We start from the raw sequence: 22,705 nt of genomic DNA, 5'->3' as shown, positions 1-22,705 counted from the left end.
TGCCAGCCCTCGGAGAAATCTGACGATGCCCAAAAGGGCAAGGACGACAAACTTGAATCCGGAACCGGTCTGGGTGAGGGCGAAGGTGCCGAAGACATCTCCAAGGATATTGAAGATGACGAAGATTTGGACGAGCTAGCGCAGGAACAGAAAGGCGAACGAGAGGGCAGTATCGAGGAACAAGAAGATGCTGTTGACATGGGAGACAAAGAAATGGAGGGCGAAAGCGAACAGGTTGAGGAGAAAGAGGACAAGGGCGATGAGTCTGGCGAGGAGGGAGATGATGATGCACAGAGCGAAGTTGGTAGTGTCGACGACCTCGGACCTAGTGCAGTCGACGAGAAAATGTGGGATGACGGCGGCAAAGAAGACGATGCTAAGGACAAAGAAGGCAAAGAGGACGTTGGCACCGAAGATCAAAACGAACAAGTTGCTTCTGAACAAAAAGAGAAGGAAAAGAGTGGAGAGGAAGGAGAAGAAGGTGAAGAGGAGAAGGAAGACAAGAAGGAGGCTCAAGAAGACGAAGATATGGAAATGGAAGGTGAAGACCAGGATGAAAACGTCGGCGTTGGCGAGACTGAGCAGATGGATCCGCATGCAAAGGAAGAGGAGACTCTGGATCTGCCTGAAGATCTCAACATGGATGGGAATGATGACGAAGGCAAGGATGATGATGACTTTGGGGACATGGATATGGGCGATGATCTCCCCGACGATCAGCTTGATCCCGAAGTTGAACCGGACAAACCCGAGACTATGGATGAAGACATTGGTCCTGAACAGGAGGGTGAAGAGGAGAAAGAGACCACTGGCCACGTCGAAGATGAAGAGCAGAAAGAGAGCGAGCAAGAAGACAATGACGAGGAGCCAATGGACGACGACGCTGTTCCTCTGCCAGATGAAAACGTACCAGAAGATGAAGCTCGCGACACAAAAGACACGGACCAGAACGATCCTAATGCTGAAGCGGGGGCTGGCATGGATGCAAATGAAGAGGCGCACAAGAACAAGAACGAGCAAGCCTCCGCCAGTGCTGCCAATCAAGATGAAGGCCAAGAAGGGGATTCTGCCCAACAGCAACAAGCACCCACGACCGAGGAAGGACAACTCGGAGAGACAACAGCTCCAGAAGCTGGTGGCCATGGAGACCAGCCCGAAGAATCCCGTGAGAAGCAGTCTTTCAAGAAGCTGGGTGATATGCTTGAAAAGTGGTACAACCAGCAGAAGCAGATTCAAGATGCAAAGGAGAAAGATGAGACTCAAGTACAGCAGATTGATAAAGAAATCGACATGGCTGATGCGGACTTTGAGCATCTTGAGAACGAAGAGCAACAAGCCGATACTCAAGCGCTGGGTACCGCGAACGAGGATCAAGCAAAGGCTTTGGACCATGACATGGCAATGCCGATGAATGAGGAAGAGGAGAAGATGCCCAGTCGTCCTGAAGACAACGACGAAACGATGGAAGGCGACAAGGATGTTGATATGGATGACGCTGAGCACCAGAAAGATCAAGAACAAGAGGAAGATGCTCAGCAAACACAATCCAATGCAATGGAGGGCCAACCCCAAGCCTTTGTCGGAGAGCAGCGTCCACCGCTAGAACAGGAGGATGAAGACATGGCTGATGCAGTACCATTTGGTGATGACGCTTCATCAACGACTTCTTCTGCCGACAACATCGAAGCTCAGCTATCAGTAACGCATCTGGATCCGTCCTCCATGGATCCCACATCCGCACGCGCTCTATGGCTCGCACATGAGTCGTCTACGCACACTCTTTCCCAACAGCTTACGGAGCATCTTCGTCTCATTCTCGCGCCAACCCTCGCTACCAAGCTTCGCGGTGACTTCAGAACCGGAAAACGTCTAAATCTCAAGCGCGTCATTCCTTACATTGCTTCAGGCTACAAACGAGACAAGATTTGGCTGCGACGCAGTATGCCCAGCAAGAGAAGCTACCAGGTCATGATTGCACTGGATAACAGTGGCAGTATGGCTGATAGTGGGGCTAGCGGCCTCGCGCTCAAGACGCTCACACTTGTTACTCGATCTCTCTCCATGCTGGAAGTCGGTGAAGTCAGTGTGGTCGGGTTTGGCGATCAAGTGAACGTTGCACACGATTTCGATAAGCCGTTCACCTCCGAGGCTGGTGTAAGAGTCTTCGAGCAATTCGGCTTTGACGCTAAGAAGACGAATGTGAGAGGTCTGGTCGACAAGAGTCTGGAGTTGTTCAAGGATGCCAGACAAAAGGGTAGCAGCTCTGCTGGTGAAGATCTCTGGCAACTGATGCTCATCGTCAGTGATGGTATCTGCGACGACCATGCCGAGATCCAGCGTCTCATCCGCAAGGCTCAAGAAGAACGCGTAATGATTTTCTTCATCATCATCGATAGCTCTGCCGCTTCCCCTTCCGCGCCAGTGCCAATACCATCGGATAACCCGGGCGCACAGCCTCCAGCGCCAGTTAAAGAGCAGACGAAGACTTCTATCATGGATCTGCAATCTGCAGTCTTCACTCCCGAGGGAAAGATTGTACGGTACAAATACATGGAACAGTTTCCGTTCAGGTACTACCTGGTCGTGAGGGATGTACGAGAATTGCCAGGCGTGCTTGCTGGAGCACTGAGGCAGTGGTTTGGAGAAGTTGCGGGAAGTGTTTAATCGTTTCATATCAAGGATTTTTGTGGTAGATTTGTATGCATTTTCCAGGTGTAACGGTGTTTTGGTTCTTGAACTTCTTTTCGTTAGATTGTGGCATGGGAAGGCGTATTCCAAGTATTTGTATCTAGCATAACATGGGACTTGATTCTGCCTTGCGTTACCTCAACAATGCATGAGACTATGATGTTCACTGATACTCTGTCGAATCAGCGTCTCGTTATCCTCTCTGCCTTGCTTTTACCCCGCTTGGTGGCGCAGCCTTGTTCCGTCTCCTCAGCTCAGATAAGCCTTGTCTTTTTTGCTTGTCCATGTAGATAGGAGGCTTTTTGCTAGTTGTCTTATTCTTATAACTCTTTTGCGTGCGTGGGTTAAGAGGGTCATTGACATTACGTGCTGGTCGTATCTTATGCAAGAAGCAACAGGAGTAGGGTTATCAAGTATTCAGCCTTGTCATTACCGTGTGTGCCTTGGCTGCTACGTGTCATTGTGGGTGTGGAAGTATGCCTTGTTTCAGCCTTGTCGATGATTGTCAGCATCACATATCTTGCAGCGCACCCATGGGATTTCTATTCGGATCCCTACGACCCGCTTTTCCTCATAAATCTCTTAATCAACTCTACAGCCTGGATTTTACCTACCTTCGGTACTGTCTACATCTTACAGTGATGGCAGAGCTCGGTGCTCTAGCCAGTGCCGTTCAGCTGGCCGACGTAGCCTTGCGCACGAGCAGCGAGATTCGCAAATTCTTGGATGCGTATGGGCATTCAGACCGAGATTCCAAATCTTTGAGAGATGGTAGTATCATTTTTTGTCTACACAAGAAACCGGCTGACGGCAGAAGCATTATCTGAGGTGGAGGTCAATGTGCGAAACCTAAGAAAACACATCCTCGGCTTTTGCAAATCCAAAAACGCCACTGAAGGTGATGGGGATCTTTTCGACACGATCTTCAAGGCTTTGAAAGGCTACGATGCTGATATTCTCCAAACAAAACGACTGTTGCCCCACAAGCCGGCTGAGAAGGCATATGTAAAGATTCACTGGGTGTTGAAGAAGCGTGAAGCACAGGAGGTCATGCAGCGTATATTCCGACGAAATTCAAATCTTATCGCTGCTTTAGAGATAGTCGGAAGGTACAGTACATGTTCTTCTTTGAATCATCGCTAATGATTTCCAGACAGCAAAGCTTACGCATTCGCGAGGATACTCAAAACATTCTCGCAAAACAAACAGCCTCGGACGTCGCCACCTCAAAACATCTTACCGAGATCCAATCAAACATACGGAAACAAGAGGAAAACCATGCTGAACTCATTGCCCACTCCAAGACGATCATCCGTGAAAATCGTGTCCAACAAGCCTCCTCAAACCAGCATCATAAAATGTTGACTCTCTTGACATCAAAACAAGCTAGTCGTACCAATCGTAGGCTACGGCACATAGAAGAAACTACTTCACAGATAGCTTCAAGCACAAGGTAAAGCAACACTGGATTCCAACAAACAGCAAACAAGATGCAACAAGCCATTGATAACATGGCTTCCAAACTGGAGAGCATCGACACAAAAACTGAATTTGTAGCTTCAAACATCGAAGCGGTTCCGAGAATAGTCCACCAAGAAATCAGAACCACACTCAAGCTTCTTGTTAATCAAGCGCTAGAGCGAGTAGAGATACGCAATGAGCAAGAGATGTGGAGCCTCGGAAACTTCAACAATACGATCACGCGCGACATTGGTTCTGGTATCCAAATCCAAAAAAAATAGGCGAACGAGCAACTTGGACCTTGGCCATTCTGAACACGGGGAAAGTTTCAGGTGTAATCAATCTGCTGAGAGATCAGAGTCAGCACATCATGATTCAGATATCTTCCAGCCGCAAACTATGAACCAAGATGGTGCTGGATTTCATTACACTGTGAACACTTAAAAGCGTAGGTGGCTGCACCGTTGCAGCTTCGGTACGCTCGATATAGAGATCACGCATTTTCATCATTGAATTGACGGGTCTCCGCAATCGAAATCGCATGTGTCTGTCAGAATACGCCTCATGCCGAGCTGTAGATTTCTGAGCCACCCCGGACTTTTTGGTTTTTACAGTACAGCACCCACTCCAGAGGGCTATTATCAACTAGCTCCTATAGTTTCAGTGCACCCAGTGATGGATATGGACTACCCAGTACACTCCGCAATAAGAATTGGTGATCTGCTAATGCTCCAGCATATGCTGGCATCTGGAAAGGTTTATCTGAGAAGTCTTTGTCCCGACGGAAAGACCCTTTTACATGTATGTATATTACAGCATTTATTGTGTAAAATCACCTGTACCATGGTGTTATCCATACTTGTGACGCGGTCTTCATACTGAAAAAAAAACCTGTTTGTACAGCTCAAGATCTGCCACTCATTTTTACAACCAGGTTCAGCTAAGTCGTACTAAATCATCTTGTTGTCTTCTGAGAATTTCCACTTACATGAGCCTAGCTAGCGTCGTTTACCAAAAAATTGGATGTCTGTAACTTCCTTAGCGGTCAAGGTCTTTCTTGGTACGAAGCGCGACTCGGTGGGTAAGTCATCACTATCCTCCTTTTCCCGCAACTTATAGGTCTATGCATCATTCTGAAACTAGCCAGCTCAGCAGCCACACCACTCGATATATTTTTGGTGTACCCTTTTGTGCGCTGCAAGGATATCAAGAGCCTATATGAGATATTCAACTTCGTTGATACCAAGGACACATCAAATCGCGGGCATCTAGTTACACACCTTGTAATGAGCGGGCACCTTAAATACGTGTATTTGAAAAACCCTTTATTGTGCACTAAGATGAATCGATAATTGCAGAAAAGGTGGCCAAATAGTTGGCCGGATTTCATGGCCAACATTCATCTTAGGGGTCCCTTGATATATAGTTGGGATCACATTGAGTTGAATCGTTTGCTCCAGAACGGGCTCAAACCAAGTGCCATTTCCTACGCCGGTCAATGTCTGTTGGGGAGGCTAATTGCAAGATTTTGATCGATGAAGCGGAGGATTAAAGAAGCGAACCTCAAGCAACAATTAAAATGGGCGAACATCAAGCGATACGAAAAAAGGGTGAAGTTGCAACTTCCAGAACCATCTCGTCGCCTCAAAAGAAACGAAGATTACCTCCGGTGGAACGAACCAATGGCATTTGATAAATCCATAACCTTGATAGTCTTATTGATAGCCTGGGGCGGGGATATCTATGCCATAAGATCACACCACTTTGACAATTTACAGCACTGGAGCGATCTGATTACACACTGTACGCAAGCAAGATTAACAGACGCCTTCGACGAATTCAGGTTGGCTTTATACTGGAGCGAACTAGATCCTGACCAGGTCTTTTTGGAGGATGAACGACAGCGCAAACCAGCATTCAAACTGTACGGTGCGACTCGCTCAGGGATCGACGAGACAGTACTGGCCCTACCGTCTGTTGATGGACTTCGCTGTCGCCTTTGTCGCCGACAATATTGCAATAACCATTACTTTTCTCAATCGAAGAAAACAGAGAGCCCTTTGAAGTGGTACGAGTACCGTTAATACACAACATTGGCGCCTACGTCCTCAATGCAGACTTTTACATACCCTCTTACCGGTTTCCATTCGATACTTTGAGCTCAACCTCCAATCAGATGCAGATATGTTTCAGATAAAACAACCAGAAAAAAACCATGATTCACGTGGCCATGAATCTGGCAAATTTACCGTCTGGTTGCCTCCCAAAAGGCTATCGCCGAGCCGAGATCTTCGGGTGAACGATCTCGACCCCATCGAATACTGCACTCTCAGTGATCAGAAGTCAGATAAAAGGTTTCTCCTTCCTGAAAAAGGCGTTGAAACTTGAAGATACTCAAGTAGGATCCTTGATGCTGTGTATTCACACTTCGTGTCGAAAATGCGCAAAGGAATTTCCTGAATTTTACTTGTCTCGGGTTCGGTACAGTGTACTTCATAATCCCGATCTTCCATTCTTGTAACCAGCTCCAACAAATTTCTTTCAAATCGATCACATATTTGTCAACAGCAGCATGTAATCATGCATCATGAAGAAATCATTTTAGAAACTGAGTACCTCTGCTTTGACAAGCAGAGTGTCAGAAATCTCATTCATGTTCAGCCTCAAAGTGCGGAGCGACTGCAAAAAGTAAATTAATCACAAATTTCCATGTTAACACCTAATCAGCCATCTTAACAACAGCTCTTCCAACAATCTTTCCTGCCTCCATATCTTTTATCAATCTATTAAAATCTTCTAGTCTGCCATGAGTTAAGATCGGATGAACCAGGCCCCGCGCTGTAAAGTCAAGTGCCTTTTACATACGTCAGTATCAGCCCGAGAATGAAAGAAACGGTCGTAAGCAGCGGTTTTACATACCTCTTCGACTTCCTTCAGCGTCCCTGTTACACTTCCCACAACATTCAATTTCTTCAAAACCATCAAGGCGGGCGACGCACCTACTACCATGCTCAAATCTTTAGGGATTCCTACGCATACCATTGTCCCACTGGGCCTCAACAGGCGCGGCGCCTGCTCATAGCCAGCCTTTGACCCGGCAAAAACAATTACACCATGAGCACCATACCTTGTAATCTTCAGGACCTCCGTCACGACATCGGTACATTTGGCGAAATCAATAAATTCTTCTGCGCCAAGCTTCAGACATAGATCGCGCTTTGCATCGCCGGTGTCTATAGCAATGACGCGCATGCCCATTTGCTTTGCGTATTGTATGCCAAAGTGGCCCAGTCCACCTCCTGCTCCAGGAAGCACAATCCATTGGCCGCTGCGAACCTGGCTTCGTTTGAAAGCTACGTATGCTGTCACACCGCCGCACATGATCGGGCCTGCTTCTTCGTCTTTGACGCCATCGGGAATCCTGGTCGCATACCGTGCATCTGTTACACAGTACTGTTGGAACGTGCCTGCAATGTGCAGACCGCTGTTTTGTTGCTTGGGGCAGCAGCATTCATCTTGCCCGTTGGTGCAGAATTCGCATCTGTGACATATAGAAGCAACCCATTTGATTCCTGCTCGATTGCCAACTTGCCACAAATCCTGGACGTTTGAGCCGACGGCTACTACCGTGCCGGCACCTTCATGACCGCAGATACCATTGTCGAACTCCTCGATTCTTCTTGGCAATTCATCGTGCAACATAGCCTTATCTGTGGCGCATAGTCCGCTGTAGTTGATCTTAACAAGAATTTGGTCTGATGACGGGCTCGGAACGGGAATATCCTGAATAACAGTTATGGACTGATCTCCGTAACCTTGCTTGACGGCTGCTTTCTGTGTTTTGGGTATTTCCATAGTGGCAGTATTATAGAAGCAAAAGGTGATATATGTAGTGTAGAATGATGTGATGTAAATCTAATCAGTCCAAATCTCTACGTCGTGCTGCTTTTTATTCCTTTCTCATATTAGCCCTCACACAAAGCATGACTAGCTCTACCAGAGCCATGGCAGTCTTCTGCAAGCTGAATACGCAACTGAACCTGCATACCCCGCATGCACGACAGACCAACCTACAATTTAGTGCGCCTGATCTGGTGGATTTCAAGGATTATCACCTCGGAACATAAGTACCCCGCATTTCGATTGTTCTTTCGAACTCTACTCCGACCGGCATACGAGAGACTAGAGCCTACAGAGCAGTACTAAGTGCTAGGTCTGTCCAAGGTGGTCTAGGGATGTAGGGTATCCAGGGTCTAAACTTGAGTCGTTACAATCGACACAGTTGACTGTTTAACCGAGGGCCATGAATTCCGCATTAGCACATGGTACTTCCACGAGATAGCCGAAAAAAATGTACTGATTGGGTAGAGCCTAGTTCCTCTTGGTGATTTCGAAGGAATTTTTAATCAACTCGATGTTGGCCTATATTAGTAAAAAGCGTTGTTTCATGCTCGGCAATCTTGCGGACGAAATCAGGGAAAGGCTTTCCCTCTTCACTTACATCAGACCTAACGAGACGCATTTGTCATTGTTTTATTTTTTCGTTGCTACTTTTTCTTGCAACGGTGGCATTGACGAGGGGTTGAACCTCAGCTCTCGTCAATGAAGAGCGTATCATAATCGTACAATTTTCTTTCAAGCGTATGCCGAAAACTGTACGCCGACCGATGCAGCCATCTATATTTCCGGTAACGCCGCGCTAAAAAGTCACAATCATGTCTGCGTTACCAGGCAGTAATATCCTCGACTTCCGCCTCACCAAAGGTACTGGTTTTGGTAGCAGCCATGCCAGTATCGGGTGTGGCGGTGTCCAGTGATGGTGTTTTGTTCATGATCTCTGGAAGCTCCACATTCATGAAGCCGAGCAAATGTTTGTTGACCTGCTCAAACTCGAGCAAAAAGGCGTCGTGACCATCCGGTGAGTCGATGGTCTTCAATGCAGCATTCGGGATATGGGCGGCCAACTCTTGTTGCTCGGCAAAGGTAAAAAGACCATCCGACTGGATGCCAAGAACGAGGGTAGGTTGCTCAATCAGGGATAGTGCATGATGGAGTGCCGGTACTGGATCCAGGGTTTCGGGTGTCTCGCCTTCCGGGTACCGATAGCGGGAAACGTCGTGAGTATCGAGTTTCCTGGTTATGGCGATGTAACAATTGGCATCAAATCTCTTGATGAACTTGTCGCCTTGGTAGCGCAAGTAGGATTGGGCAGAGAAATAGTGCGGCGCAAGAGGCTTAGAGGCGCGCGGAAACTGGTTGTTAGTGCTTGTCGACCCTGACTTTTGGGATGGCGATTGAGCGGGAGTTGAGGCATCGTGAAATTCAAGGTCAGCATGCGCCTGTGCAGAGGCGGGGATGGCGGTACTACTGTTCGACCTCGACAAGGTTCGTGGTGATCCAGCATTCTTATGCCCATGGTTGTGGATTGCCCAATGCTCATGCGAAGGATTCGATGGGGTTGTCGGGCGCGGCACCGTATTGATGCTTTGTTTCTTGGATAGATCTGGTGTGTTACGACCAAACCTTGACTCAAACGAGTCGCGACTCCGATACGTAAGCAAGGCAGACATTCGCGCAGCTGCGAGACCAGTAGATGGAGGATCATCGTAGGAATAGTAGCCGTCGTCATACTTGGGATCGCTGTAGATGCTCTGGCGCTGCGCCTCACCCCAGCTGATGCCCCATGCACTGTAGCGGGCGGAAGTGGCAATTGGTATAATGGTCTTGACATAGTCTTTTCCAAAATATGCGAACTCGAGAACAAGCATTCCACCCATGGAGCCTCCAATGACTGCGGCAATCTGTTTTACACCGAGATCGTCCAAGATGAGCTTGAAGATGCTGCTTTAGTCAGCAATTGCTAGGTGTAACCAAAATGACTAGTTCAACTAACTTGACATCATCTCGCACTGTTGTCAGGGGAAATTCGGGTCCGTAGGGGCCCAATGAAGCGTCGCCGTCCTTAGCCGTAACTGGACTGGCGCTTCCATACGGGCTTCCTAAGCTGTTCATGCAAACGACAAAGAATCGCGAAATATCGAATGCTTTTCCGGGGCCTCCAAGCAGCGGTCCCCACCAGTCGCCCACGTCAGCGCTGCCTGTCAGCGCATGACATATGACCATGGCATTGTCTCCGTCTGGTGCTAGGGTGCCATAGGTCTTGTATGCGACGCTGACATTGTACAACGCAACGCCAGATTCAAGGGTAAACTCCGGTATAATGGCGATGGTTTGGTCGGGGATCAGTTTGGCGTAAGGATTCTCGGGCTGTGACGAGACTCTTGCTATGAAATGTCAGTTTTAGCCATCATGATAGAAATCGTGGCCAACGAGATCATAATCACTAGCCCGAGCAGATCCATACAACAATCATCTGCTGAGTTCACTAGTAACACGGCGACATGTTTGGTGCTTCCATTGCACAGCGTGACGTCCGTCTTGCATGTTTGCGACAAGAAAAATAATTTTTGGATGCGACTTACTGTACTTCTGCGACCCGTTGGCCGTTCCGTTGTTCACTCCAGAATTATCCATATTTGCTATATGTTGGAGTCGAGAGGTAAGGAATGTAGAGCCTGGAAGGCAAGTGGGGGCGTGTTCGTCACATTGCGGGGAGTCATTCTGCTGGTGTTGATGCTTGCGATCCCCCGCTAGACGAGGGCTCTGACGTCTTGGCGGATGACGTGATTCCACCGATTCGCTAATGGTCTAGGGGCCTCTCTGCCTTTGACTCTTCTATTAAACATCCCTAAACTTGATCGGCTTCTGCACAAATTGGCCCAGGTTTCGCATTACATCAAGCATTACTTTCAAAGATCCAGTCAAGTATAGCGAATCTCGGCCTTGATGCCTTAATTGGTCTTTGAGGCACTACAATGCCGGTACTAAGCCTGTGTCACAACTGTTTGCCCCGACAGTGTTACATGTTTGACTCACGCGGTGTTTGCTATAGTGCTAGATGTTCTGGTCTGTACCCGAATACGAGATTATCGCTGCTCATGATACATGCTCGGACCTCAGGTAACATACCCCTTCAAAGGCATTCATACCAGTCCTCACAAGCGAGGTTGGCACGTTACTAGCTGTGTCCATCCACGCGCTCGATGGTCTCATTACATATTTTTTATCATGAGTGGGATCCACAGGCGCGCAATGCGATTGTGACCAACTGTCATACGCATCACAACCACTAAATTACCACCCGCATGTTGGGCGCAAACCCCCAGCCAACGCGAGATGTATTCTCAGCATTTGGAACATAAGTAAGGATCTCAGCATATTCTATCAGCTGTGAACTTGGTCAGTAACCTCAACACTCCGAGAAATTCAACACAGAATGCAGTTCCAAAAGACACCACTCATGCGTGCTGGAACGGAAGGCTCTTCATGTCAATCTGGATACAAAAGCTTCAATACGCGCCCACCACATAGAAACATCAGATACCACTTCATTCCATACGGTTACTCCACACATCACAGTCGTAAAACAGAAAACACGCCGTGCAAGTCTCAGAAATCTCAAAAGTCTCTCTACACGGCATGTCACACAGAAACCACGACACCAGGATCAGAGATGATGGCCATACCCAATACTGCACCCAAGATTCACATACCGGAACACCCGCAAAAACACCTGCAGTTCACAATAGGAGGCAATGAAGACGCTTTCTATACTGTCTTGAAGGCTCCAAGAAGTACAAGGGGTCAATGCAGAGAGGATATCGCACTGGAGGGGCCTGCTGAGGTTGCACTTGATCATGTTCATGTTCAGAATCAAAAAACAGCACTTGAACAGCTGGCCCGTCAACAATTACGGAGAAACCGAATGCCCAATTATGTCGCCCGCTTCAAGAAGAATCAAATCATTCTCATACAAGAGGAAGAAATGAGATGCTTTTGCGAAGACGTAGCAGGCACGCCTCACATTAGTGAGCTTCAAACTGAAGACGATGTGGTCGCAGTGCCGCGCATTGAAGTATTTGGCCTAGGTGGCGAGATTAAAAATTTCCAGAGCTATTGAAACATGGATGAAGGTGATTGGCGCAGATAGTCCTATAAACTGCAATCCAAAATATGCTGTTCATGTTTCTATTCTCGCATGGAGTGTGCACGAGCCTCACGCTAAGAAAGCCACATGTGGCTAGTGCAAGGTGGATACACTAGCTCTCTTTGCCTCCATCGGTTCGCCATCTTTCTCACATCATCACCATTACTGACATGCGATGCGACGGGTAGTAGTAACCGGCTTGGGCCTTGTAACGCCTTTGGGATTAGGTAATGAATCTACAATCTTTTTCTAAGCCACTTTCACTGACTATTCAGGTGTTCGCCAAACCTGGAAGCGCCTCATTGATGGACACTGCGGCGTCGTTTCTATCAAGGATAGAAGCCCAGAGTTCGCGTTGCTTCCGAGTCAGGTAGCTGGCTTAGTGCCTGAAGGATCGAAAGATGCCGGAAAATGGAATTCAAAAGACCATCTAAGCCCTAGTGTGTGTAGCGCGCCATCATTGCAAGGCCTTCCGCGCCACCACTAACTACATGACAGGACGAACGTCGCATGGCACGCTTCGCTCAATATGCCATGGTAGCATCAGAGGAAGCGATGAAAGATGCCAGATGGTATCCGAAGAAGGAGGAAGATCTTGAAGCCACGGTACTAAAAGCAAATGCTTTTCACGTGCATACTACTTACAACACCTAGGGCGTCTACATGGGCTCTGGTATCGGTAGCCTGGATGATGTATACGACACCACTGTCGCATATGAGAAAGGGGTAATCGGATTGTCTCGTCCATAATATACAGAGCTGACTTTTTAGGGCTACCGGAAGGTGTCGCCACTCTTTGTACCGCGACTCTTGATCAACCTCGCTGCAGGTCACATATCCATGCGCTACGGCTTCAAGGTAGGTTACTGTGCATCTGATTGCAGTATGTAATACTGATCATATATCAAAGGGACCAAATCACGCGGCAACCACGGCATGCACCACTGGCGCGCACAGCATTGGCGACGCATCTCGTTTAATCCAGTTCGGCGACGCGGATGTCATGATTGCGGGCGGTGCTGAGTCATGCATACATCCCCTCGCTATCTCAGGCTTCGCTAGAGCTAGAAGTCTTGCAACTGAATTCAACGATCGCCCTACCGAGTCAAGTCGTCCGTTTGACAGGCAGCGCGACGGCTTCGTTATCGGAGAGGGAGCGGGCGTTGTTGTCCTCGAAGTAAGCAATACGTCTTAGATTTATGCAAAACTCATCAAAATAGGAACTCGAGCACGCCAAAAGAAGAAATGCACACATCTATGCTGAGGTTGCTGGCTACGGATTGTCCAGTGACGCCTACCACATGACGGCACCTCGGGAAGACGGCCAAGGCCCACGTCTTGCCATGAAGAAAGCTTTGCGACACGCTTGCATCAAGCCTTATGCTGTTGATTATGTCAACGCTCACGCTACAAGTACTCCTTTGGGTGATGCCGCCGAGAACAGAGCGATAAAGGGACTCTTACTGGGCGAAGATGGAAAGACTGAAGCCTCTGAAATTAACATCAGCAGTACAAAGGGCGCCATTGGACATTTACTTGGTGCTGCTGGTAGTGTGGAGGCAATCTTCACCGTGCTGGCGATACATCACGTGAGCCAATCCTGGAGCTACAGGGACATGTGCACTGACAACAAGCAGAATACACTCCCGCCGACACTCAATCTTCTCAACCCAGGCGATCCATCGGCTGATTTTGATTGCAATTATGTTGCTAATGAAGCCCAGCAGCACAATATTAGTGTTGCGCTTTCAAACAGCTTTGGCTTTGGCGGCACCAATGCCTCGCTCTGCTTTCGGAAAATTTAAGTTTATAATTTTACTATTACACAGCCATTTGCAAAAATTGACGTTGCTAGCGTCGGCTTTGGCAGACTTGTGTGTATTAGTAAATCAAGTCGGTAATTGATCTACAGCCCCGCTAAGTTAGGTCACATTACTTCGTAAGATAACGACGACTTCCTAACCCCACCTTGCGCCATCACATCCCACATAGCGCTGCAGGAACGATTCCTTCCGCCCATACATCTTGGCTTCCTTCCTACTTTCTTTCTTACCACTTTTCTCCTTCGATCTCCTCGCGCTGCACATCTAGCTGCGGCTGTCTAGACCAAGGCTGGATGTAATGACGACTTCACGTGCCCCGTCGCATGCGGGCAGCGACCCAGAAAACAAGCCATCTTTCCTGCGCAATGCATCCAACAAGGCCTCAGAGTACCATGCGCAGATTCCGTACCTCAGACGACTTCCCTTCGCGGTGATCTCCATCATCATCACGCTTATCTTCGTCAACCTGCTTGTTTGGGCGGCGGTTGGCGTTGTCCTGGTAAGCTAAGGGGATGCGTCAAAAAAATTAGCCGGATACTAACATGTCGCAGCACTGGCATACGCCCCTCATTTCCACGGCAGTACTGTCATATACGCTAGGATTGCGCCATGCCCTGGATGCCGATCACATCTCGGCTATTGATCTAATGACTCGCCGTCTCATAGCGTCAAATCAACGACCAGTTACCGTGGGAATGTTCTTCAGCCTCGGACATTCGACTGTAGTCATCGCCACTTCTCTTGTAGTTGCAGGTACTGCTGCAGCTGTACGAGACAAGTTTGACAATTTCGAGCGCGTTGGCGGCATCATCGGAACTTCAGTATCTGCAGCCTTTCTTCTCCTCCTCGGACTCATGAATGTCTACATTCTGTACAAGCTTATAGTACAGATGCGAAAGATGATTGCAAGTGAACCTGGGAAAGAACACGAAGAGTTCAAAATCCAGGGCGGTGGATGTCTATTTCCAGTTTTGCAGAAGCTGTTCAAGTTGGTCGACCGGCCATGGAAGATGTATCCACTGGGTGTTATGTTCGGTCTCGGCTTCGACACGTCATCTGAGATTGCCATTCTAGGAATCAGCTCGATTCAAGCAACGAAGGGAACATCAATATGGCTTATCCTAATCTTTCCCCTTTTATTCACGGCTGGCATGTGTCTTTTGGATACGACTGACGGTGCGCTGATGATGAGCTTGTACACGAGTACCCAGCTTGCGCGCGACCCAATCGCAATTTGCTACTATAGCATCGTGCTCACAGTCATTACAGTCATCGTCGCGATCATCATCGGGACAGTGCAGTTTCTCAACCTCGTGCTCAATGTCGCTTCGCCCGAAGGCAAGTTCTGGGACGGCGTCGAGAAACTGGGTGATGCATGGGACATAGTCGGTGCGTACTATCTTTGAATCGATGCTGAGAATGGTACTAATGATGTGCAGGTGGGGCGATTTGCGGTACCTTTATCGTGTTCGGTGGTCTGAGCGTCCTGTTGTATAAGCCCTGGAGACGACGCATCGACAAGAAGAGAGTTAGCAACGCGCACTTTGAGCCGTTGTCTCAAGACCAGGAGGCCATGGGGCCAAGTGAGGAGGACGACGTACCCGGACCAGATACCGCGCATACCAAAGATGTGAATGTGACTGTCGAGCCTATCGAGGCTACTAATGTTGCTGGTCCTGCGCATCGATAAAGTCTTCGGAGGTAGCATCAACCATCTTAATGGAATGTTATTTGGTAAAAATGTTCATTAAACATGTCATACGCTTATAAAGCTAGTCCGCGAATACGACGATGAAATTCTATTGAAAGAGCAACTTTATCAAGACCAGCCGAGGCTAACATCAGTGCCTCACAGCACCGCAACCTTGACGATAAAAGACACGAATGTGACATATATCGCTTGAGAATCACGGTCCCAAACCGAGAATATGCTATCCAACCTGTATAACTCCAAGTATCCCATCCTTATAACGCCATGCAGCAAGGGCAAAGTCGAGGCTTATTTGTCGTCGAACTGGCTACCGATGTAGCCCAAGGCGGCGTCACGCATGGCATTGTTTCGTTCAGGCGCCACAACAGGTTGAGGAGTGTGAGAAGCAGCAGTGCAAGTATGAACTTGGTTGCCTTTGATGTCAAAGACGCAGTCGCAGGTAGCGGTGGTGCTGGAAAGAGAGGTTAGAACGCTGGGAGCTCTTTTTTTTGGCTCGGTACGAGAAGGAGGGGGCGCAAAGGCATTTCAGGAACAGAACATACGTACGACTGGGTGCCGGTGGCCGGTGGCGGTGGCGGTGCAGACTGTCGCTTGGAGCTCATGGTGCTGGTTGGGCGCTTGGCGGGCTGCGGTGGGTATGGCTCGAGTAGTAAATGTTCTGCGATGGTGGTGATGCAGTTGATTCGAAAGTAGGGGGAATACTGACTTAATGTAAATGCTTCAGGATAGACTGGAGGACTCTTTGCGAGGTGCCCGCCATGTCGCAGGGCTGGTGGGCGGGGCCGGTCGAGCGAGACTGATGATATGGGCGACCGTGCGTTTCAGGGTAAAACAACCCTTACTACATGCTGTTCGGACAGACTCGATTCTTTCCCTCGTAGGTCATTGGCCGCGCGACTCGGTTCAGCTCACCTCATGCGACGTATCAGGTATTAAAGGTAGTTTCTATGTAAGACGTCAACCTATCAGACCACACATCCACTCACCGATGTCGCACCCGCTATGCTGAATTTGGCACGCAAAATGGGACCAAATCAACACCTTATACGGCAGTATCTTGACCGGCACCTCTGCTTACGACCATGATCTAGCCTGAAACCGAAAAATGAAGCAAGGCGAAGCAACTGCGCATCACGTGCAATCTCATGTTCCGTCTCCAAGCTGGCGAACATTTGCAGCCCAAGCACTGCCTCTATGACAGCATACATTTGCACAACCTTAGCAAAGACATGAATGCAATAATACTATAGGGACTGCGGCTGGCGAACAGTCCAGAGCCGGTATAACGAGCACGTGACAATAAAGGCTACTAATTATCCCCATTTTCACAGGGTGGGTGGTTAAAAGTGTTTCGCTCTATCTCCTCAGCCGCATTGCCAAGACTGAGTAATGACCCTGATGCGGATTATTGTCACCACGTGGCGTTGTAAGCGATCGATGCAGACAGATGTTAGCGCAGTTACCGATCATTGAGGTCAGGTCGACGCAGAGGGAGAGAATCGTCAGTGCACACCCTGTCCCATCAGCATCCCCATTAGCATTCTGATACCTACGCGACAAGGGTGTGTCTACAGCCGCCCCGCCGCACGTAGTACGTAGGCCCTGCGCTTACTGAAGATAATCTCCCGATGAAGCAAGTAAAAAAGCATTGCGCATACGACATCAGCATACCGCGCCCGTCCCACCCCTGCCCGCATTGCATCGCGCAGCTAGGTCCAGCCTCTCCACCCCCGTTTCCAGGCTGAATCTCAAGTACGCGCTGCAGTCCCTCCCCTTCTACCCGCCGAGCCGCCGTCTACATGATGACATAACCAAGATCATGTGACATGAACGATCGGTACGAAAGCATGATCCTTCGGCACACCGATTTTGTCCACGTGAACTGCAGGTGAAATCTTGGACTCTGGAGTAGCAAGTGTAGTCTTCTTGTTTTGGTAGACTAGGCCCCACAATGGGCCGGGTACCCTAGCACGGTACCCGTGCTCCTCTACGCTTGGACGCTGATTGGACGACTAGATTCCGTCTACTTTGATTATGTAACTCTCCCTATGGAAGTATCACGTGATGGCAATACACTCGGAATAGTCCTTCTGTTATCTGCCTTTACCCGCTACTGGTACTACCATCACTTTCAAAACTACTACTACCCAATAGCCTACGCACCGAGGAAGCCTCAAGACAGCACCAGATCCTCCATACCAAAGATCCGATTAAGAGATACCGTACTCCGCGCATCTCCATGTGAATTTCCAGTCTATGTTTGCGCGCGCACCCTACGTCACCAGGACGCGAGTGCTATTGTTGCCGTTGCTATCTGACTATCCCGGGCATCACCCCCCCTATGTACATAATGAGGTCACGTGACCATCGTGTGACACCCCACTAGTCGAACGCCAACATCACTGCCACGATTCCTAGGGAAACAAAAATCAGAGTCTCCACTTCCAAGCGCTGTGGATCCCGAAAGAAAACCCCTGTTACCCTAACCTCATCGCAGAGCATACTAGATAGCGTCTGGCTTTACTTGGCATCGTCGAACTGTGCGCCTACGCTCATCAAGTCGGCAGATTGGGTAGCAGCGTCTTGTTTCGGCGCTACGATCGTCTGAGAGTTGTAGGAGAGCGCCGTGCATGTGTGTGCTAGTTTGCCGGTTGCGCTGTACACACAGCTGCAGTTTGTGGCGGTACTGGAAGCGCGTGTTAGCATGTTGGATACAACAGTCCGGTGTGTTAGGAACAGCATCTGAGAGTACAAACTTACGAGCTGGTATCTTGTGCTAACACAGCATGGCTGCCTTGCTGGCTGCGCGTTTGAGTTGGGTGAGTTCTGGAAACCATTTTTTTGCGCAAAGATGATTTTTGCTGGTTTGCCAGTCCTCAGTATAACGCTGGCAAAGTCGGGTAGGGGTGTTTTTTTCTGCGATGATACAGAGGGTGGCAGCGCGACTTGAAGTGGACTTCATCTTAAATATGCGTGAATGCTAATCGAGTCCTGTGGTGAGGGATGCGAAAGATCTGTTGCCACAGATGCACCTTCACCATTGTCCTCGAGTCTCAGTCAGCCTAGCAGTCCAGTGGATTGCGTACACGTCTCGCTATTGGCATGTGAATGAATCATCCTTGCTGGCACCCGAATTATAGTGTTGAAAGCTGTATGGGAGTGCTTCGTGGCAGCCCGTTCCCAGAGATCAATGAACGAGGCTGGAAGTTCGGGTATCCGGTGAATTAGAAGAGAAAGTCTGGATCACCTGGTTCTTGCTCCATGCCCACATCTCCAGGATTGCATCACCTTGGTCCAATAGCTGTATTCCCGCGCTGCACAGTTATTGTTCTGGTTTCACATTTTCCGCGCGAGGGACGTAGTCGGTCGCCACTAAGTACTGGGATTGACAACTGTACTCGAGTGAACAAAAAAAAGCTTGCGACAACCGTGCACTAACATGGAAAAACTGGGGACCAAGAGCGATGTAACAGGGCCTGCATACGCATACGAGCACACGTTGTCCGTCCCAAAGGCTCTTGGGTGGAAGCGATCAGACACCATGATGTGGCCAAAGCCTGGGTTCTTCGGGCCTCGACAAGCAAGACTTATGCAGGGTGTATGGCAGCCCCCCACCAGCAAAGCCACGACACCAAGAGGCGAATCACGGAGTCGCCGAGAATTGGGCAAGCTGAACAAACGATAACAACAATTCACAAACGCGGTCCGCTAAGCCCCCAGCCTCGCAACCCCCTCGTAAGCGGATTTCCGCAAGTGATGCGCGACACCCACGAAGGGCATTGCTTGGCAGAGGGGGAAGGATCGCGCCTAGTATCTGCGGCTTCCCATGGACTTGTGAAACCTGGGATACCTATAGATAGAAAACCGATCTACGCCTACGGCCTACTACTACTACTACTACTACAACACCACGTTGATTGCGCCATGCTGTATTCACGGTACCTCACCTTTTTCGCCTTGGGCTCCACGCCCAACTCTCTCACATGCTAAGACGTGGGTTTCCAGCATTACGTACGTGTGCTGACAGCCAGCGGGTACATACGTACATGTTATTGCCCAGGACACGACTTAGTCGTCGGGTTCCTTTGACCCAGCTTGCTCCCAGCCCCATGAGTCAACGGACGAGGGATAGGATTCCAAGGCGCCGCGGCCACGGCTGTTGCGATTCCCGGTGCTGCTGTCAGCGCAGAAGCGAGGAGCATGCCCATCATGTACACTAGATGGTGTTTTTTCATCCCAGCCCTGCGTCATGCACCAATACCCCGTGATTAGGATTGCCATTTATCCGGTGCTGAATCCTTCCTTGTGGCGCAAAGGACATGTGGCGCGACGAATAAGCGGTGCGCTGGCTACCCCCCTGATACACGACAGATGTGGGTTGTAGTGCTGGAGTGCACGTCCGTAGCTGAAAAAAAAGCCAGTAGGATGCCTCACGTGGTTAGGATGTGCTGTGTGACCTTCCGAGCCATTACCTACTCGTCGCTCCAGTCCATCACTGCGCGACTACGTCTGACCGGTACAAACTTAGCGCGTGGCGAGTTTCAGGCAGCAAAATGGCCGTTGGAATCCAACATTTTTATTATTGGGTTTGCTCTGTATTTACTTCCACACTGGGCAGGTCGCCCAGCTGCACACCCTCAACCTCCCCCCACGTCGTTAGTTTAGCGGCACTGCTTCCCCAGGTACAACTTGATCCAGAGTCCACTCGGCGATTTTCAAAACGGCTTCTTCGGTTCCGAAAACCCGCAGTGTATTTCCAAACTCGGACCAGAATCTTGAGTCGAAAGATGGGATGAGCTCCATCGGCCGTCGCTCCATTTGCTCAAGGGGCACCCAACCAGATCGGTCCTGCATATAAACGTCTTCTGCCCATGACCCTGTGGGTTCTCGTGATTGCTCACGCAATGCACCTTTTTGTTTTGGGGCTGTAGGTTCCTCCTCTTCGTCTTCTTCTGTTGAAGACGCGCCGTCGCCATTCAGTGTCATTTCCTTAAGAGTGTCAAAGACATTCTTCGTTTGGAAGCGCTGCTGTTCCACCTCCTTGCTCTTGGCACCATTCTTCTTGCTTTTCGTGCGCTTCTTCCGTTTTGCGGGTACCGGGTCTTCGAGGGGCGGTAGCGGGACGGGCTTCTCCACCTTCTCGCGTCCGTCCTTTACAAAGTCTTGCAAGTCTTCACCAGGGATCTTGTGGACACCTGAAAACGTATTCAAAAGTGGCGGGACTATCTTTTCTCCTCGCTCTGCACCGAGCTTAGCGGCTAGCTTAATCATGATTGTGGCTGTCAACAAGCTGTCATAACCAGCTTCGTGGAAAGCCTCAATATCCTGGTATTTAGAGTGATCGGCGTGAGTGATGATGTTGGGTAGCGGTTGTTTGCTAAGACTCGACGCTATGTCTTGCAGCGTGGGCGAGGCGTTGAGGTCGCCCTCAGCATAAGTAGCTAGGTATTTTGTGTCGATTATCCTGGGGAACAGCTCGTGGATGGCATCCTGGAATTCCTGTAATGTGTCCTGACAAATCATGTTAGATCAACACAGACGGAATCTCCTGGTTACATACAGGCAACGGTCCGACGAATGTGCGGTAAAAGTAGACAATGTCGGTAAACATATTGTGACCCACAAGCACTGGCTGCTTCGTCTTTAGTCTCTCGATAGCTCGATCGTAGCGATTGCGTATAGCCTGCGTGTCGGCCGCTGATGCCATGCCAGAGGTCCGAGCAACGTATAGCAGTTCAGTTCGATCAATATTGCCGTTTTTGGCCAGAGCCTCAAAGACCCAGCGAAAGCCAGTTTGCCGCAGGATGGACTCGTTGACGCGAGTCTTCATCTTGCGCACGTTTTCCGCCTCGCGCAGAGGATCTAGATGGATGATGCGAACGCACTCTGAGCGACCCATGGTGACCAGGTCAGGGAATTCAGCACGCACAAGCTGATGGACCAGACGCTTCTCAAAGCGTGTGATGGCGGGAATGACCGGTTGCCTGGGCAGCCCAGTGTGGGTTGTGACATCCAAACCCGACGCTTTGCTAGTTTTCCATGTGTTGATGGCGTTCCTCACACGGCGCATGAAATCCAGCGACTCAACGTCTTCCTCTTTTAGTTGCAGGTCTGGGACAGTATTCTTTTTTTCGAGTCGATCCCACGCCATTTGTTTTGCGCGCTCTGCCTCCTCACGTGACAAGTACTGTACGCCACTGGCAAAAGGGGAGCCCAGGTCGAAGCCATTGTTGAGCAGGAACGTGCAGGCGCCGCTCTGGAATCTGATTTCGCGCTCAAAGTCCATCCGCTCGTCGAGGAGCGGGCTGATGGCGATGTTGTAGGGCCGCAGGACGTACTTGTTGGCAGTGTAGTCGAACCTTGCACAGGTGATGCCGACCTGTAGGATCTGGTAGCGATCGGCGCCCATCTTGGTCTCGGCGTAGCGCTCCTCCATGGTAAAACGTCCGGGCCCTCGCGGGGGTTTATCCTGAATGCGCGAGGGGATGCCCGAGAGCTCGAGGTCAAAGGAGACAAAGTCGGCCTCGGAGATGTGGATGAAGAGGCCGAGCAGGTGGTGGGGGAAGGAGGCTGCGTCGACGTCCATGGCTGTGGAGATGGTGGTCGCGTAACATGGAAATTAATATTGGGCGATGCAGTGGTAGGACTGTGGCGGCGGGCTGGTAAGCGATGGGAGATGGTGGAGGTGAGGGTAGTGGTAGCGGTAGTGGTAGTGGCAAGGCCAGCGGCGTGCAGAAAGTAATGAGGTCAGCCATGTTGAGGCGCCCGCGACAATGTCGCACTCGGTGGCGCAGAGCGTGTGTCGCAAACGAGATGTGTCGAGCCAGTTGTGTCGAGCAAATTAAGACAGCTGCACATGAAGCGATGTATGGGCGGCCCCTTGACAGGAGGGGAAGCATGGCCGTGGGCAGGCGGTCACGTGGCGCAGGCGGTTTGGCGGCTCGGGAAGCGCTGACGCGCCAAGGCAGCAATGGC

At 49.7% G+C, this 22,705-nt stretch overlaps 9 protein-coding genes across 9 annotated transcripts; 4 read left to right on the top strand and 5 right to left on the bottom strand.

Moving 5' to 3' along the window:
- Positions 1–3,329: 3,329 nt before the first annotated feature.
- SETTUDRAFT_180628 (uncharacterized protein) lies at positions 3,330–4,464 on the top strand (the record flags this gene model as incomplete). The annotated part of the gene is made up of 3 exons (XM_008031012.1): positions 3,330–3,459; positions 3,503–3,797; positions 3,842–4,464. 3 exons carry the CDS (start codon positions 3,330–3,332, stop codon positions 4,143–4,145), a joined length of 729 nt encoding a protein of 242 aa, XP_008029203.1. The 3' UTR covers positions 4,146–4,464.
- A 2,404-nt stretch (positions 4,465–6,868) lies between these two features.
- SETTUDRAFT_156026 (uncharacterized protein) lies at positions 6,869–8,155 on the bottom strand (the record flags this gene model as incomplete). Its single annotated transcript, XM_008031011.1, has 3 exons — positions 6,869–7,003; positions 7,069–7,983; positions 8,126–8,155. 3 exons carry the CDS (start codon positions 8,153–8,155, stop codon positions 6,869–6,871), a joined length of 1,080 nt encoding a protein of 359 aa, XP_008029202.1.
- A 524-nt stretch (positions 8,156–8,679) lies between these two features.
- Positions 8,680–10,726, bottom strand: SETTUDRAFT_140112 (uncharacterized protein). The gene is made up of 3 exons (XM_008031010.1): positions 10,632–10,726; positions 10,043–10,433; positions 8,680–9,990 (listed from the first exon to the last, which is right to left on the bottom strand). The coding sequence occupies exons 1-3, from the start codon at positions 10,681–10,683 to the stop codon at positions 8,874–8,876; spliced, it is 1,560 nt and encodes a 519-aa protein (XP_008029201.1). The 5' UTR covers positions 10,684–10,726; the 3' UTR covers positions 8,680–8,873.
- Positions 10,727–11,485: 759 nt separating this feature from the next.
- SETTUDRAFT_33793 (uncharacterized protein) lies at positions 11,486–12,169 on the top strand (the record flags this gene model as incomplete). The annotated part of the gene is made up of 1 exon (XM_008030640.1): positions 11,486–12,169. The coding sequence occupies one exon, from the start codon at positions 11,486–11,488 to the stop codon at positions 12,167–12,169; it is 684 nt and encodes a 227-aa protein (XP_008028831.1).
- A 202-nt stretch (positions 12,170–12,371) lies between these two features.
- On the top strand, positions 12,372–14,001 carry SETTUDRAFT_94054 (uncharacterized protein; the record flags this gene model as incomplete). Its single annotated transcript, XM_008031009.1, has 8 exons — positions 12,372–12,423; positions 12,472–12,638; positions 12,695–12,802; positions 12,851–12,922; positions 12,968–13,054; positions 13,107–13,373; positions 13,417–13,785; positions 13,834–14,001. 8 exons carry the CDS (start codon positions 12,372–12,374, stop codon positions 13,999–14,001), a joined length of 1,290 nt encoding a protein of 429 aa, XP_008029200.1.
- A 316-nt stretch (positions 14,002–14,317) lies between these two features.
- Positions 14,318–15,709, top strand: SETTUDRAFT_22199 (uncharacterized protein; the record flags this gene model as incomplete). Its single annotated transcript, XM_008030555.1, has 3 exons — positions 14,318–14,518; positions 14,571–15,408; positions 15,459–15,709. 3 exons carry the CDS (start codon positions 14,318–14,320, stop codon positions 15,707–15,709), a joined length of 1,290 nt encoding a protein of 429 aa, XP_008028746.1.
- Positions 15,710–16,018: 309 nt separating this feature from the next.
- Positions 16,019–16,332, bottom strand: SETTUDRAFT_22198 (uncharacterized protein; the record flags this gene model as incomplete). The annotated part of the gene is made up of 2 exons (XM_008030554.1): positions 16,019–16,181; positions 16,277–16,332. The coding sequence occupies 2 exons, from the start codon at positions 16,330–16,332 to the stop codon at positions 16,019–16,021; spliced, it is 219 nt and encodes a 72-aa protein (XP_008028745.1).
- Positions 16,333–18,075: 1,743 nt separating this feature from the next.
- Positions 18,076–18,617, bottom strand: SETTUDRAFT_164851 (uncharacterized protein). The gene is made up of 2 exons (XM_008031008.1): positions 18,491–18,617; positions 18,076–18,416 (listed from the first exon to the last, which is right to left on the bottom strand). Exons 1-2 carry the CDS (start codon positions 18,565–18,567, stop codon positions 18,251–18,253), a joined length of 243 nt encoding a protein of 80 aa, XP_008029199.1. The 5' UTR covers positions 18,568–18,617; the 3' UTR covers positions 18,076–18,250.
- A 1,769-nt stretch (positions 18,618–20,386) lies between these two features.
- Positions 20,387–22,316, bottom strand: SETTUDRAFT_22197 (uncharacterized protein; the record flags this gene model as incomplete). Its single annotated transcript, XM_008030553.1, has 2 exons — positions 20,387–21,241; positions 21,291–22,316. The coding sequence occupies 2 exons, from the start codon at positions 22,314–22,316 to the stop codon at positions 20,387–20,389; spliced, it is 1,881 nt and encodes a 626-aa protein (XP_008028744.1).
- Positions 22,317–22,705: the final 389 nt, after the last annotated feature.

Source organism: Exserohilum turcica (assembly GCF_000359705.1).
Source record: "Exserohilum turcica Et28A unplaced genomic scaffold SETTUscaffold_5, whole genome shotgun sequence".
NCBI classification, from domain to species: Eukaryota; Fungi; Ascomycota; class Dothideomycetes; order Pleosporales; family Pleosporaceae; genus Exserohilum; species Exserohilum turcicum.
Note: the sequence above shows the minus strand (reverse complement) of the source record. Positions and strands in the feature narration are given on the sequence as shown.

What these genes read in the sequence shown, in the direction of transcription:
- SETTUDRAFT_140112 (XM_008031010.1), bottom strand. Translation starts at nt 10,683, where the DNA reads ATGGATAATTCTGGAGTGAACAACGGAACGGCCAACGGGTCGCAGAAG. An exon ending in CAACGGGTCGCAGAAGTACA is followed by an intron (nt 10,434 to 10,631) that starts GTAAGTCGCATC and finishes GACATTTCATAG; the next exon opens with CAAGAGTCTCGTCACAGCCC. An exon ending in ACAGTGCGAGATGATGTCAA is followed by an intron (nt 9,991 to 10,042) that starts GTTAGTTGAACT and finishes TGACTAAAGCAG; the next exon opens with CATCTTCAAGCTCATCTTGG.
- SETTUDRAFT_164851 (XM_008031008.1), bottom strand. Translation starts at nt 18,567, where the DNA reads ATGGTTTCCAGAACTCACCCAACTCAAACGCGCAGCCAGCAAGGCAGC. An exon ending in TTAGCACAAGATACCAGCTC is followed by an intron (nt 18,417 to 18,490) that starts GTAAGTTTGTAC and finishes ACGCGCTTCCAG; the next exon opens with TACCGCCACAAACTGCAGCT.